This window comes from Cervus canadensis, chromosome 5 (genome assembly GCF_019320065.1).
Source record: "Cervus canadensis isolate Bull #8, Minnesota chromosome 5, ASM1932006v1, whole genome shotgun sequence".
Taxonomy (NCBI): Eukaryota; Metazoa; Chordata; class Mammalia; order Artiodactyla; family Cervidae; genus Cervus; species Cervus canadensis.
In genome coordinates, this window is record NC_057390.1 from 90,078,207 (window position 1) to 90,093,353 (window position 15,147).

At 37.1% G+C, this 15,147-nt stretch overlaps 1 protein-coding gene across 8 annotated transcripts in view; it reads right to left on the reverse strand.

The window, feature by feature from the left end:
- Window positions 1–15,147, reverse strand: part of DENND1A (DENN domain containing 1A) — a 520,849-nt gene that overhangs the window by 376,143 nt on the left and 129,559 nt on the right. For all 8 annotated transcript variants that reach the window (XM_043469511.1, XM_043469514.1, XM_043469510.1 and 5 more), the window contains one exon: window positions 1,162–1,205. In XM_043469511.1, the coding sequence (XP_043325446.1) occupies window positions 1,162–1,205 (44 nt within the window). The remainder of the gene's footprint in view (window positions 1–1,161; window positions 1,206–15,147) is intronic.

A 15,147-nucleotide genomic window follows, 5' to 3' on the forward strand; every position in this document is an offset into this window, starting at 1 on the left:
AGAAAATGACTATTTTTGTTAAATTTCATTTTAAAGTCTTGAGATCATATGCAAAGCAAACTATACCAGTTTTCTTGGGTTCTGTACAATATATCTCATGACAAAGCATCTTATTATCCTGATTATCCAGTTATATTCCCAAAGATGTATAAGATGCCTGGCCCTCTATACAATAGGCCACACTGCAAAGGTGGTACTATTTATTGTACTGGATAGTTATATTCCACCATATTTACCCTCATTCAAGGATATTTTTAATACACAAAATTAAATGGAGGCACTTCAGAAAAATGTTTTTATTTTGTACAATATACCACACATAAAATGCTTTCTAAAGTTTATTATGTAATCGAGGATGCTTTTATTTCAAAACCTTTTAAAAATAAGTATACCAAAATGCATGTTTGGTATATTAACATAATATACCCCAAAAAGCTGGTATACCCCAAAAAGCTTCGAAACATTTCTAATATTTCTCAAGATAGAAACTGAAATCCAGAATGTATAACCTGGATTTAATTATAACGAGTAGAGCAACTTCAGAACTTCAGCAGTATTTTGTGAGTAAAATAGTTCTTTCTACTCCATTCCATGCCTGCAGAATGCAAGAAATTCAAGATAGCACGATGGCAAGACCAACTCGCCAAACAACTTTCACTACCATCATTAAAACCACCCTCACCCTAAAGACCATTCTTGCATGTGTATCTATCTTCTCCTTTAAGTACTACCATAACACAGTTTCATAATTCATTTACAATTTTAGGAAATGTTATAAACTTCCATCCTCCCTACCTTTTTGTTATACCGGTTCCTGACTGCTTAAATGGCATTAAAAGAAAAAAAGTTCACAGGCAATCTGAAAAGGATTTGCTAATGAACTGCAGACTGTAGCATACCTCAAAGTGAAAAGTAAAATTTGTGATAGGTTTTCTTCCTTACTTTTTGTGCATGTTTCCCCTGAAGGTAACACCCCAAATCTAGCGCCAATATTTTCAATCCTACTTCAGTAGGTTTTACTTTTTGTCTTAGGTTCGTAATTACTGTTTCCCTTCCTTCTAAAAATTCATTTATCTCTTTCAGTAAAAAGAACAGTAATAATATGTTGAACAACTCTGAAATAAATTTTGTCATGTAAAAAATTAATTACGCATTCCAAACCTGGTCACTGTAGTCCTCCGGGAATTGCCTCTGCACCTCAGGATCTGTAAATAATTGACAGATAATATTAATTGGCTTTGGATTAGTGAGCAAGCAGAGGATCACACATTAATATTTGATCAGAAGATGATAGCAGCCCTGGCAGGGGATCCAAGGGGGGCAGCTGAGGCTGCTATGTTGATGAGCACAAGGAAGGACTCAGTGAGGCACTCCCATTACCCTCCTCCAGAAATATAAAAAAGGAAAATTTTAAAGACCTGATGCTACTGTTAACTTTAGACTATTACCTAATGCAAAAATCTTGCCAGCTGCAAATTGCCCTCGATACATTTTTCCAGAGAAAGTGAGTCTTAAATCTGCTTGACTTTTCTTCTCTTATCAGAAGTATCCTTTTCACAGTTACAGATGTGGGCTTGGTATGTTTGGGTAGGGGTGGGGTTGGGGGCTGGGGTGGGGGAGAAGTCAGGGTGAAGGCAAGGATCAGACAAGAATTCTTTCAAGGAAGAAATGTAAAATTTCCTGTTTTTAAAAATAAAATAAATTCTTCCCAAAATATTTATGCTCTCTTGAAAATAGATGAAATTTTTCAAACAAAAACAATACATTTTTAGCTTGTCAGTGTTAACAAAATATCATATGAGATTAGACTTGCTCAGAAACTATAAACATACATAGGTGAAGATGTCTTTCATGACCAATCTATTTAAAATGGAATTAGGAAAGTAGTCACTTGATTCTTCAACCATAACTGCAGGATAACCCATCATCTCTAAATCAATATAGAAGTGTACTAATTAAAAGCTATTAGTACTCCATTTGCTATTGATTAGGGAAACATTCAGTCTTTTCTAATGAGAGAGATCTGGTTCCTCAGAGACACATTAAGAAGAGTGATCAGAATAGTATCTATTTGAGAAATCATGTATCAATGCAAAATGCTTTCATAAAAGCACAATATTTGAAGGTCCCCAACCACAGTGAGTACAGTATATACTACTCAGTTGTCATATCTATCTTCTAAAATATCAATTTACTTCTCCATAGAAGTGAATCTATGTAAAAGTTAAAGTCCTACATGTCACAAGATAAAAATGCAATTAACTGTTCTGCAATTAAAGAATCAAAAAGGGGGGAAATTATGGGCCTATTCACAAACTACATTTAAATCTTAGAAATGCTAGTTTTCAAGTCAATGGATGTCATTTTTCAACACTCAAGACTAATAAAGGAATACTCAAAAGGTCACACAAAAAGCAGAACTTCCCAAAACAGGTGGTGCAGAAAAGTTGAAACTACCTGTACACTACTTTGGCTCTTAAAGTGTCCTCTGGATGACTTCACAACTAGGGACAAATTTCTTTACCCTCGTCTGCAGACACTAGGAAGACAACAACGGTATGTCCAGACCAGCACTGCTGGAATTCTAGAGTAACCCTCACTGCAGTGCCCTGCAGGGCTGCTCTGCTAAGTCAGAGGAAGTCGCTGCTGAAAACACGCAAGGACTTGTGGGCGCTGTGACAGGAGGCCAGGGCATAATCTTGTGGCATGAAAAGCACTAGGTCCAGGGTGGGGGTGAGGATGGGGGTGGGGGGGATGGGGACTTACCAGCAGGGTGCAAAGAGACAGCCACAAGCCCAGCAAACCCCTAAAAATGTGCTGTGGGGGTGGAGTAGAAGATCCAAAAAGAGGGCTCTAATTCCTAAAATATACATAAATGACTCTGTCCAGAAAAATAACTGGTATTTTAGGATTTAAAATTTGCTACTGAGACCCACTCCCCACATTCCCTGCAAAAATGCAGCTCAATGGACACAGTAACACAGAGGCTGGAAAAGCCACAAAATAATCTAAGGCTTATTCTTTTTCTTCTAGTTGTCATGTGGTGAACAGTTAACTCTTCAACAAGAAAACTTCATACAAAAATGACTCACATATAAATCTTTAATATCAAGTTCTCTTTTCTGCAATAGTTTGCTTCTTGGGAACCACAAAAGTATCAGTGGAAATAAAGATCGAACAAAGTGAAAAAAAACTACTTTTTATCACCATTTTCTGAGAGGATGAATATCAGAAACCAAAATTTGTGGTATATTCTTCAATTTTAAAAATGTTTGCTTATAAGTAGGAAAAGGAAGGTCTTTAAATCTCTTTAACCAACTAAGCCAACCATGTTAACAATAAACTACATTAATAATTTTGTGATTTTTTAAATGCACTTTATTCATATATATATAGAATTGTAAAAAGAGAAGGAAAATAGATGAAAAACATCAACTTGTTTTAATACAATGAAAGTAAAAATGACCACGGAACTCCAAGACGGGGGTCATTCAAACCATATTATTTTAAGCACTGCCTCAAAGATAGGCAGCATCGACTAAATACCTTCATCAACTAAATTCTTTCAACTGTCCTGAGACTAACCCTAGAGTGGGACTCCCAAATTTTAACAGAATCATGTTCCAAGATAATACATAGATTATTATTTACAATGACTCAAGCATAAAGCTTTTGATTCCCTTTCTGTAAGACCCTGAGATTTATAAAAACAAACTTCATAGGTCTTTAACACTCTCAACAGCAGCATTAAAAAAAAAAAAAAAAAAAAGGCAATGCCTTTTAAAACCGAAGCCCAACCTATAAAGTTCCATTCAATTAGGTCAAAGATCCAGTCTGACAGTTAATAAAACTATGAAAGCTATTTTGTAAAAATTAACACAAAAACTAAAAAAAAAAATTTGTATGAACTTTCTTTAAATGTCTATTTTGCACAGGAGGTTGAAATCATTTTTCACATTGAGTCGATTGTAATGCCTTAATGTCATCAAAATATCGACATTGGAAACATCTGAGTTAAAAAGGTCCAAATACAATCTGCTTTTCTCAAGCAACACAACACCCGCCTCACTAACAGTTTCAGCATGGCACATGTACAAAACCGAGCACCCTGCAGTTCAGCAAACCGCCTTTAAATTTTCTGTCTGGCAGCAATCCACTTGCGTGTCTGTACGCTTTTACAAGTACTCTATGTATTTCATTGCATCAGCTGCATTTCTTTGAGTTTTAAATGGTCTGGGAACATTTTATGAAATGTTCTATATCTTTATATGGAAAATAGCATACACTGGAAAACTGTACATCAGTCTAATATTTATGTATCTGTTTCTTTACCCACCATCCAATGCTATAATTGCTAATGCTCCAAAATTTCTTCTCACATTCATGCCCTCACTGCCAAATGCAGTGTCACCAAACAGCTAACTTCCAACGCAAAAATCTGAAGATGAGAGTACTACCAAGGAAAAAAGGAAAAATTAACAATTTGTTTAGGCATTGGTAGTAAGAATAGTTATCAGCATATGTCAAGCTTTCTCTAAGAATTGTCCCTCTGACAGAAAATTAAGAACTTAATATAGAAATGCACTACACTCTTCTTTCTCAGCAAATTTCTCCATATTCAACAGATTATTTAAAAAATTAAAAATCAACTTCAACATCTCCCAGGAAAACACAACCTTTTTGTTGAAAAGTATTTAAAATACCTTGCTAACAAGATGTATGGTATGGAAGAGTCCATACATGACTTAACCACATAAGGCTAAAAAGAGATAGCTGGCTCTAGAACAAGGTTTTGCATTATGTCAGTCTGATGAGACACTACCTTCTCTCAGCACTGCGACCATGCAAGACACTGACCCCACACTGACACATGTACACCACTTCCACTGGAGGTCACAAAAGCATTTCCATATTTAAATCAGACAGTTTACAGTATAGGACTCCCAAGAGCATAGTCTCATTCAGGAGTAGATATGACATGACTATGCTTAATAGCCTATGTCTTCATAGCAAAACAAAAACAAAAAAACTGATCTCAGAAGAAATGCTTTTTTTTTTTTTTTAAAGAAAAGCTAATTTTCTTCTATCTCAATGCCTTTTACTATAACATACTATTAAATCTTTAAGATATACCAGATTGCCACAGGATGTTTAATTAACAGAATAAGAGTTTGGGCAAGACTTACTGGAAAGGCACTATAAATTATTTTACACAGGCTCCAAAACCTTGAGCTCTGCCTTAGGCTTAAAGTTTCTAGAAAACGTGGCAGACAGATCTTTTATGACAGAAATGCAAAATAATTCATAGAAGTACCGTGCTTATGTATGAGGGCCCGTTCATAAACTGGTAACTAAAAAGTGTACATACACACAAACACATAGCTTACCAAATTATCCTCCTGCTTTCCTTTGCCACACCAATGACTGACTCCATTGGAAGGGTCAAGGCATGACACTTTAACTGACTATTGAAAAATACACTGATTTCATTTTCTATGAAAGGTATAGCAACTGCACCTTTAATCAAGTGTTACAATCTTCTACAATTGGAGCTCTTTTAGGAAATTTAAGAGAAACTGCAAATGCAGCCATTAACACAGACATCTACACTGCTTTCACTTTAACATGCTAGATACCAAGGCCGAAAACGTTGTATATAACACCCACTAAATTCCAACCATTATCTCTAGGATATTTCAGTGAATAAGAGACAAATAGTGAACACATTTAAGCTTACAACAATAAAAATATGCCCTGTTACAGTGAGACTTTAAAATGAGCTATAACGATATAATCTCATTGTTCAATTTCATGGAGTTTAAGATACTATCTTCCTTTCCCCTAAAACCATAAATGTTAATCCAAGCTGTAATCAGATTTAATTTTCCAGATGAGAAGATGAGAATATGCTGCAAACGAGTAACAGTCCATTACACTGCTCTTTCCCTAACAACACTTTCCATTTTTATATACTAAAAATATAGACCCTCAGAAAATAGTCTGGAAAGTTGTACATTTTAAGGACAAACTCAATCTTCCTCAAAACACTTAAAAATAAACTGTCTTTGAATCTTTAAGAAGAGAAGTTAATTTTTTGTATTATGTAGAATTAAAGTTTCTTGACAGTAGGACTGCAAACTGGACTGCACTAAACTAATAAAGAGCTTCAAGGACACTGCCTATTAAATCTGTTTTAGCTATAAAAAGCTCCACTTACTTTATTTTATAAACTAACTGAATCATTAGTTTAGCATTTTAACTAAATGCAATCATTCTAGAAAATTGTTTCATTTATAAGACTTAAAATTCACTTATTTAAAAAATATATTTTTGAAAGAAAAGTTTCACATAGTTAAAAAAAAACACATTTCCCTTTTCCATGATAATGAAACATAATGATTTATATTGTCTTTTCTTTTAAAAATTATTAATTAAAAATTACTCTTTGTGTATAGCACAGGGAATTCTACTTGGTACTTTGCAGTGGCTTAAATAGGAAGGAAATCCAAAAAGAGGGGATATCTGCTTGTACAGCAGAAATGGACTCAGCTATGTGAAGCAACTATAACTACAATTTAAAAAACACATTAATAATAAAAATAAAATAAACTACCTATTTTAAAAATTACTGATCCAAAATGCAGATTTTATTCTGAAATTACAATGGAGGATAATTAACTAATTTTTTAAAAAATCATTTCAAACGTACTTTAAATCAACATTCAGTCTGCATATACCAATGGAATTTCTTACCTTAAAAATCTATTCTAGGTATTACCTTTTTGCTCTAAAACATGAAAACTGTTAAGACATAAAAACTTTTGAGTCATCACCAATTTTTAATCATATTTCTATTCTAGACTTTCCCCTCAACAATAGCATTTAAAATACATTCAAATACTAATTCACAGCAACCAGTCTAATAAACACAGGAGCGGTTCACCATCTACACCTATAATGAAAATCCAAATAGCATTATTCAGTAAAGGAGAGCACAACCCACCTCAGTATGTTAAGCAATGGAACCATTCACGTGCCAGATTTCTCCTCAAACTAACCATATTTTGCCTTTCAGACATATCCTGCTTCGATGTGACTATTTATGAATAAACAACAGACACTGACCTATTGTTTTCAGTTGTTGGAGTTATGAATGTAGTACAGTTACCAATTAAGTGAATCAACAAGTACTAAATGCATCAGCTGTTCTACAAATAATGAGTCCATTGACATTATGCAGTAAAATCTAGAGAGTTTCATCTATCTTTCTAGAGAATGCTGATAGATTTTGACCAGCAAATACCACTACTTACTGATAATTTGAAATATTTCTCATAAACCAATTTCACTACAGGAATACAAATCTGATCATCAACCAAATTTCTGCTGTGTAAACACAAAAATCAAGCCTAAGTCAAATTCCAAAGGGAAATTTAAAACAGAGAAGAGATGGTGTGCTGGAAAGGAAGAAGAAAGTCAAAAGAACACATTCACTTACACTTACCTTGTTCCCTACTGAACATCCTGGTTTTCAACTTTCACTATTATTTAAATATTTAGGGTTTCTTACACTGGTTCAAAATTTGGAACTAATCTGTAAAAATCTATCAGACTGATAAATATTGATGAGGTTTTTAATGGTTATAATCTCAGGCTTCCACTTAATTTCTCTAGGAGTTAAGATTAGTTTTACCCCACCTTTTTAAAGATTACCACAAGTACCAGATTTTTATTCCAATGTGAATAATTACTTCAGAAGCAACCTAAATGACAGCTGTGCCTTTTATGAACTACTACAGTGGGATCACTGCATATGGTCTTCATTAATAGATACATTACATTTGTCAAGTTTGGTGAACAGAGATAACTTAATTATCTACTCAAATACAACTATTGACCGAGTACCCACTATGTACTCAGCCCCAGCCCCAGTATCAAACCCTTGTCTCCTAAGTCTCCTGCACTGGCAGGAGACTTTACCACTAGCAGGTTTTTTTAACCACTAGTGCCACCTTGGAAGCCCTTGATCAAAAGTGGAAAGTGTAAAAGAATTAGAATAAGCATGATGAGGAGGAGAAGAAAGAGAAAGTACAACTAAATAAAACCCGGTGAACAGGAGGGGAGTTCTCATGCCCTTGGACAATCCCCGAATCCAACAAGAAAAAAGTTACCTCTTCTTTTCTGGCAAAAACTCAGCTAAAGAAAAACCACAGTGTTAGTTCCAAGAGCCCTCACACCTCACTGTTTATGTTGATACAAAAGACAGTCTCTCTACTTCCACTGGGGAATTGCACATGACTTCACTTATGGCTCAGCTGGTAAAGAATATGCGTGTGCAATGCAGGAGACCTGGGTTCGGTCCCTGGGTTGGGAAGATCCACTCCAGTGTTCTGGCCTGGAGAATCCCATGGACTATACAGTCCATGGGGTCACAAAGAGTAGGACATGACTGACTACTCTTTGTGACCCCATGGACTGTATAGTTCCTCTGTCCCTCATCTTCCAAAACCCCAGATTTCAGTAGTCACCAGACTATATATGCTTACTGTGATGCTTCACACAATGTGCCAAGCACTGTAACAGGCATTTTACATAAAATGTCTAATTTTATCCTCATGACAAAGCTATGATATTGGGACTATCACAATTTTATCATAGTTAAAAAGGCAGTAAGTTATCACTCAAAGTTAGAAAATTAGTTATTTATACACGGTGCAAATCCTCTAAAGTGATTGGCCCCATTGATGAATAAGATATAGTCTTTGCTCTCCCCGAGTTTACAATTTAATGCAGAATACAAAGAATTAAACCAGCAAGCATTGCAAGGCCTGATACATGCTATCGCAGTGATTAGCACAGGGGCACTGAGCCTAGTCCTGGGCCAGGACAGAAAAAACTTCAGGGAAGAAGTGGCAGAGTCAGGTGCCAGGGCTACACCAGGGTTCACCTCATACCACCACAGGCTCCTTCTGAACAGCCTAAGGGAGAATGAATAAGTATTTGTGAGTCCAAGGCCCATGTTTTACTTAGTTTTGTCTCCTACAAAATGTCTTACAGATTATATATACCCAACAGATATTTTGGCATAATAAAATAAACAGAATAAATTCATTAAATACCCTGTCTCTCCAAATGGATAAAAGGCCAATTTTAAAACATCCAATTGAAAAGAAGCCTTTGAAGGCCACAGGCTTACTAAAGATGCACTGGCATATAGTAAGCACACAATAAATATTAGTTGTTGTATTATTAACCCCAGTGGAGAAACAAGCAAGCACTATAAATTAGATGGCTACAGATGTATAGGTGTACCTCAAATTGGAATTCATGTGTTCCTGAAATAAACTTTTATAAACCCAATTAAAAATTTCCCATTGCCTGCTATTACCTACTTGGAAATATTACAACTTTATCAGAAACTGATTTTCTCTGCATCGTCAGTGGTTCAAAAATCCTTTAGCTACAGTTTATTTGCCTCCTGGCATCTGTTTGCTAATGATCTGTAAACATCAAATGCACCAGGGACTCTCCCAGACTTATTGAAACCCTGAGGTGAATCTTTGTATAAACTGAAGGACCTTTCTGCTAATTCCTTTGCTTTCTAAGTTTGCATTCTAGATTTCAGAAATAGTTTTATTAAAGATTTTTGCAGTAATAATTATAATGCTATCAGTTACCACTTCCTAAATACCTAGGTATACCAGTTGTTGCCATAGGTAACTTTATTATTTTATTTAATCCCAACAACTCTGCCAGGTAAGTAGACGTAGCTTTATTTTATAATTATAAGAAAAGTGAGACCCACTAAGAACAAATCCAGAGTTAAGTAACAGAGCTGGGATTCAGCCTAGAAGCACCAGACTACTAAGAATCCAACACTGGTTTTCATTTCTGCCTTTATTTATTTATGTTCTCCTGTTGATCTGTCTTCTAGTCATTGTTGTGTCTCCACAATAAGAATACAGCTGGACAAATAACTAAAACATGTGATCAAGAAACATGCTTTAGCAGATTATGAAGGAGAGCTTTCCAATTTTTCTATTTAAATTTTTTTGCCAAGTTCAGGATATAAATAAAATGACTCCAAAGTAACTAATACTCGATTCAAATAGTAAACACAATATTTCACAGGTAAGTTCATATTAAAAATTCACAGTAATTTTGAAGGCTAGAGGTTAATCCTTGTATCATCTATAAAAAAAGTCACTGGCTAAACAAAACAAATCAGAACACAGAAAAAAAAAAGTCTTCCTGTATAAGAAAATGTGTTTCCAAGTACCTCTAAGCCTGAGGTACTGAGAACACTGAGAACGAAGGCCAAACTAGTACACAGTTTACATAAAGCTGACACACCAGCAAGGGAAACATACCTGCTGCCAATTTTCTTATACCAAAACTCTGCCTTTCTTTCCTGGAGAAACAAGTCATTGTTGCCTAGCTGTTATCTGTATCATTAGAGAAGCAGTTCCTACATCCGTTATCGCTTTTGTGTGTGTGTGCATGGTAAAATACACATAAAATTTGCCATTTTAACCATTAAGTATACACTTCAGTAGCATTATACATTATTCACATTATTGTATAACCATCACCACAATCCACTTTCAAAACTTTCATTTTCACCAACTAAAACTCCGAACACATTAGAAAAAAATTGGCCATTGTTCCCTCCCCCTCCTTCAGCCCCTGGCAACCACCATTCTTCTTTCTGCCTCTATGAATTTAACTACTCTAGGTACATCACATTAGTGGAGTCATACAATATTTGTCCTTTTGTGACTGGCTTATTTCACCTGGCAATGTCTTCAAGGCTCATCCATGTTATAGCATGTGTCAGAATTTCCTTTCTTTTTAAGGCTGAATAATATACCATTGTATGTACACACCACATTTTGTTTCTCCACTCATCTATCTATGGACACAAGTTTCTTCTTTTGTGAATAATGTTGCTATGAACGTATGTATACAGATATTTGTTCGAATTCCTGCTTTTTTTTGGATATTTATCTAGAAAAGGAAATGCTGGATCATATGGTAATTCTACATTTAATTTTTCTTAGAATGGTTCTTTTAATTTTTACTAGTATCCTGTTAGCAAAATCATTTGAAGATCCCATAAACACATCCCTGTAACTTTCCCTCGTTTCTTACTCCTTTGGCTTACTGTGGAGACTACACTCTTGAGAGTAGTCTTATATGTTACAACTTAGTCACTTTCCCTAAAACCCTGGTGGTCTACAACCCGGATGGTCTCCAAAATGTACAGAACTAAACTTGACCATGCTTTATTCACCACACTTTGACTCATTCTGAAGAATTATTCAGATCATCTTCATTAACTTCCTATTTTAATAGACAGCTCTGCTTGGTTCTTCTAATATCGTTGAAGACTTTCATGTTTTTAAAAAGCTAGAATCCTTAGCCTGGCCATTCAGACAAACCCACCCAGGACTTCCCTGGTGGCTCGGTGGTAAAGAATCTTCCTGCCAACGCAGGAGACACAGGTTCACTCACTAGTCTGGGAAGATCCCACATGCTGCAGAGCAACTAAGCCCAAGCATCACAGCTATTGAGCCTGTGCTCTTGAGCCCGGGAACCACAACTATTGACCCCATGTGTGTACCACAACTACTAAAGCCCATGTACCCTAGAGCTCAAGTTCCACAACTAGAGAAGCTGTCACAATGAGGAGCCTGCACACCACAACTAGAGAATAGCCCCTGCTCACCAAAACTAGAGAAAAGCCCAAGCAGCAGCAAAGATCCAGCATAGCCAAAAGTAAATAAATTACATATATAAAAAAGACAAACCCACACAATTTCATTTCTACTTCTGAAAAACAAATCCTCAAATCTAGCCCGCCTGATCAATTTACTTTCCTACAAAACGTGACATCTTCTCACGTCTAAATCAGACCATGCTGTCAGACATCAGAATTTATACATTTGGCCAATTATATATTCTTACATGAATTAATATTCAATCACCCTAGCACTTAAAAAAATTAAAAAGGAACCATGTCCACAGTCTAAAGTGCAGTGAATTTTACACATGACTGGTAAATGAATAGCAAGCTGGAACATTCACTTACACTGCTCCCTGACTCAAGAAGCTCCTTTACATCTTTCTAGCACTCATGGTCAGCTGGTAGCAAAACTCTCAACCTCTAAGTTCCCAACACATTCTCACTGTGGTCAAAAGCTGGCTTCCTCGTGAGCCCTCTCAAGTGGTGAATGTTTCCTCTCCACTTCTTCCACTTCTCTTCTCACTGACCTGAAGGTGGAGTAGGTGGTCTCTGCTACTTGTTGTCACTTCAGGAAACTTTGTCCCTCATCTTCCAAAACCCCAGATTTCAGTAGTCACCAGACTACATTCCTCCTCCTAACCCTGCTGTCATCTACAGATTTTCACTCCTTAAACTTCATGAATCCTGGTGCACTGCCCCTCACTCTGCCACTACTCCCACCACGGTCTTATTGATTTTGCTACATATTCACTTAGATGATGCTTCTAAATCCCAAAATTCTTGCCTCTTCGCCCTCCTCCCTGCCCAAGGAACTTGTCCTCCAGCAATCGCAATTACTAACTTCCAGGGTCATACCTGAACTCTACAGTTCCAGTAACTGAAACCCCCTCAATAATCACAATCTCAAGTACCTCAGGCTCCAACCATGACCTACCTCCTTTCCTTCAGTTCATTCTTCTCTAAAGCAACCCAACTTCATTCTTCAATTCCACAATGACCTACACTCTATCAATCTTTTCACTGCCCTTCATCCACCTCAAATCTACACTATCTTCCTTACCTAGCCTAAATTCTATTTTGTAACTGTTCCTTCACCGACATCCTTGACTCCTTCACGCCTCTCTTACTTTGTCCTCCTCACCTGGCAAAACCACAACCCTTGTTAAATCTAGTTATCTACCTACACCCCTGTACCTGACTGTGGCTAAAGAAATCCACACAATTGTGCTGACTAACTTTAAATTTGAATTACTCACTGTAAGTGAGCTTTAATGTGACTTGGTAATTATACCACATTTTCCTTAAGTCATTACTCTTTTACTCTCCTTAATGACTATGTCATACTTTCTCCAACCTCCTCAACCTCAATTAACACTAATTATCTTAATTTGCCCCTCCAGTGAGAAAATCGGGCAATCAAAAGAAAACTCTCACAAGTCTCCTCTGCCACTTTTATCCACTTATTATCTCTGACCCCAAAGACTCTGCCTTCATCCCATTACTATGAAGAACTGTCCACAGGGTCTGAAAAGACCCTCCCTCCACTTGTGAACTAGGATCATATCCCCTCTCACCAACTCAATACTGCTCCACCAATTCTTTTGTTCTATTAATTTTACCTGTCTGCTGGATCTTATCCATCAGCATGCAAACCTACTATTTTTTCTGCAATATTTTTAAAAGGTCAAGCCCACCTCCTCACCATGGCTACCTCTCGGTTCCTCTCATCCTTAGTTAGTCAGTTCAGTCACTTAGTCGTGTCCGACTCTTTGCGACCCCAGGGACTGCAGCATGCCAGGCCTTCCTGTTCATCACCAACTACCAGAGCCTACTCAAACTCATGTCCATCACATAGTTGATGCCATCCAACCATTTCATCCTCTGTTGTCCCCTTCTCCTGCCTTCAATCTTGCCCAGCATCAGGGTCTTTGCCACTGAGTCAATTATTCACATCAGGTAGCCAAAGTATTGGAGTTTCAGCTTCAGCATCAGTTCTTTCAATGAACACCCAGGACTGATCTCCTTGCAGCCCAAGAGACTCTCAAGAGTCTTCTCCAGCACCACAGTTTAAAAGCATCAATTCTTTGGCGCTCAGCTTTCTTTACAGTCCAACTCTCACATCCATACATGATGACTGGAAAACCCCTAGCTTTGACTAGACAGAACTTTGTTGGTAAAGTAATGTCTCTGCTTTTTAATAAGCTGTCTAGGTTGGTCATAACTTCTATTCCAAGGAGCAAGCGTCTTTTAATTTCATGACTGCAGTCATCATCTGCAGTGATTTTGGAGCCCCAAAAAATAAAGTCTCTCACTGTTTCCATTGTTTCCCCATCTATTTGCCATGATCTTAGTTGTCTGAATGTTGAGTTTTAAGCCAACTTTTTCACTCTCCTCTTTCACTTTCATCAAGAGGGTCTTTAGTTCTTCACTTTCTACCACAAGGGTGGTGTCATCTGCGTATCTGAGGTTATTGATATTTCTCCTGGCAATCTTGATTCCAGCTTGTGCTTCATCCAGCCCAGCATTTCGCATGATGTACTCTGCATATAAGTTAAATAAGCAGGGTGACAATATACAGCCTCTCATCCTATTTAAAGCTATATTCCTCAAAAGAGTATCTATACTCACTGTCACCAATTCCTACCCTCTTACTCTCTTGAACCATGCCAACCAAGCTTTCACCCCACCACTTCTCTAAAACAACTCATGTACCAATGACTCTTACTCTTGACATCAATTAATCCTCAGTCCTCATCTTACTTGACCTTCAGCAACATTTGACACCATGACTGCTTCCTCCTCCTTGAACTACTTTCTTCATGTGGCTTCAGAGCATCTCACTTCTCTGTCCCACTGCAGCTCCTTGGGCTTCTTACTGACCTCTTCTGAAAGAAGAGCCCCAGAGTTTAGTCCTTGGATTTCACTTTTTCTTGGTGGTCTGTTTTGCTGGTCTCTTTCAGTTTTATCACTTCAAACAAATACGCACTGTCAACTGCATATTTCTCCAGCTCTGGCCTCTCCCAACTCCAGACTCATTTATCAGTCTACTCAAGATCTCCACTTGGATATCTAAAAGACATCTCAAATTTAATATGTCCATCACTGAACTCCTGTTCTTTTCCTCACATTCAGAGCCAGCCAATTCCTTGGAGTAATTCATCAAGGTTCCCCTAGCTTCTGGGTTCTACAACCATTCTGAGGTATGGCTCAGTGGAGATAGGTGAGAAACAGGGCTTACGGGATATGTGGGTCATTTGGCGTGGGCGGAATGGAGGTAGAAGGGCAGTTAGGTGGGCAGCAGAGTCTAGTACACAAGGGAAAGGAGAGGGAAGAAAAATAATCCCAATTCTCTGCTGCCTAAAGTTAACCATTGTCAAAGCTTCAGTAACTTCTTTCAAGTT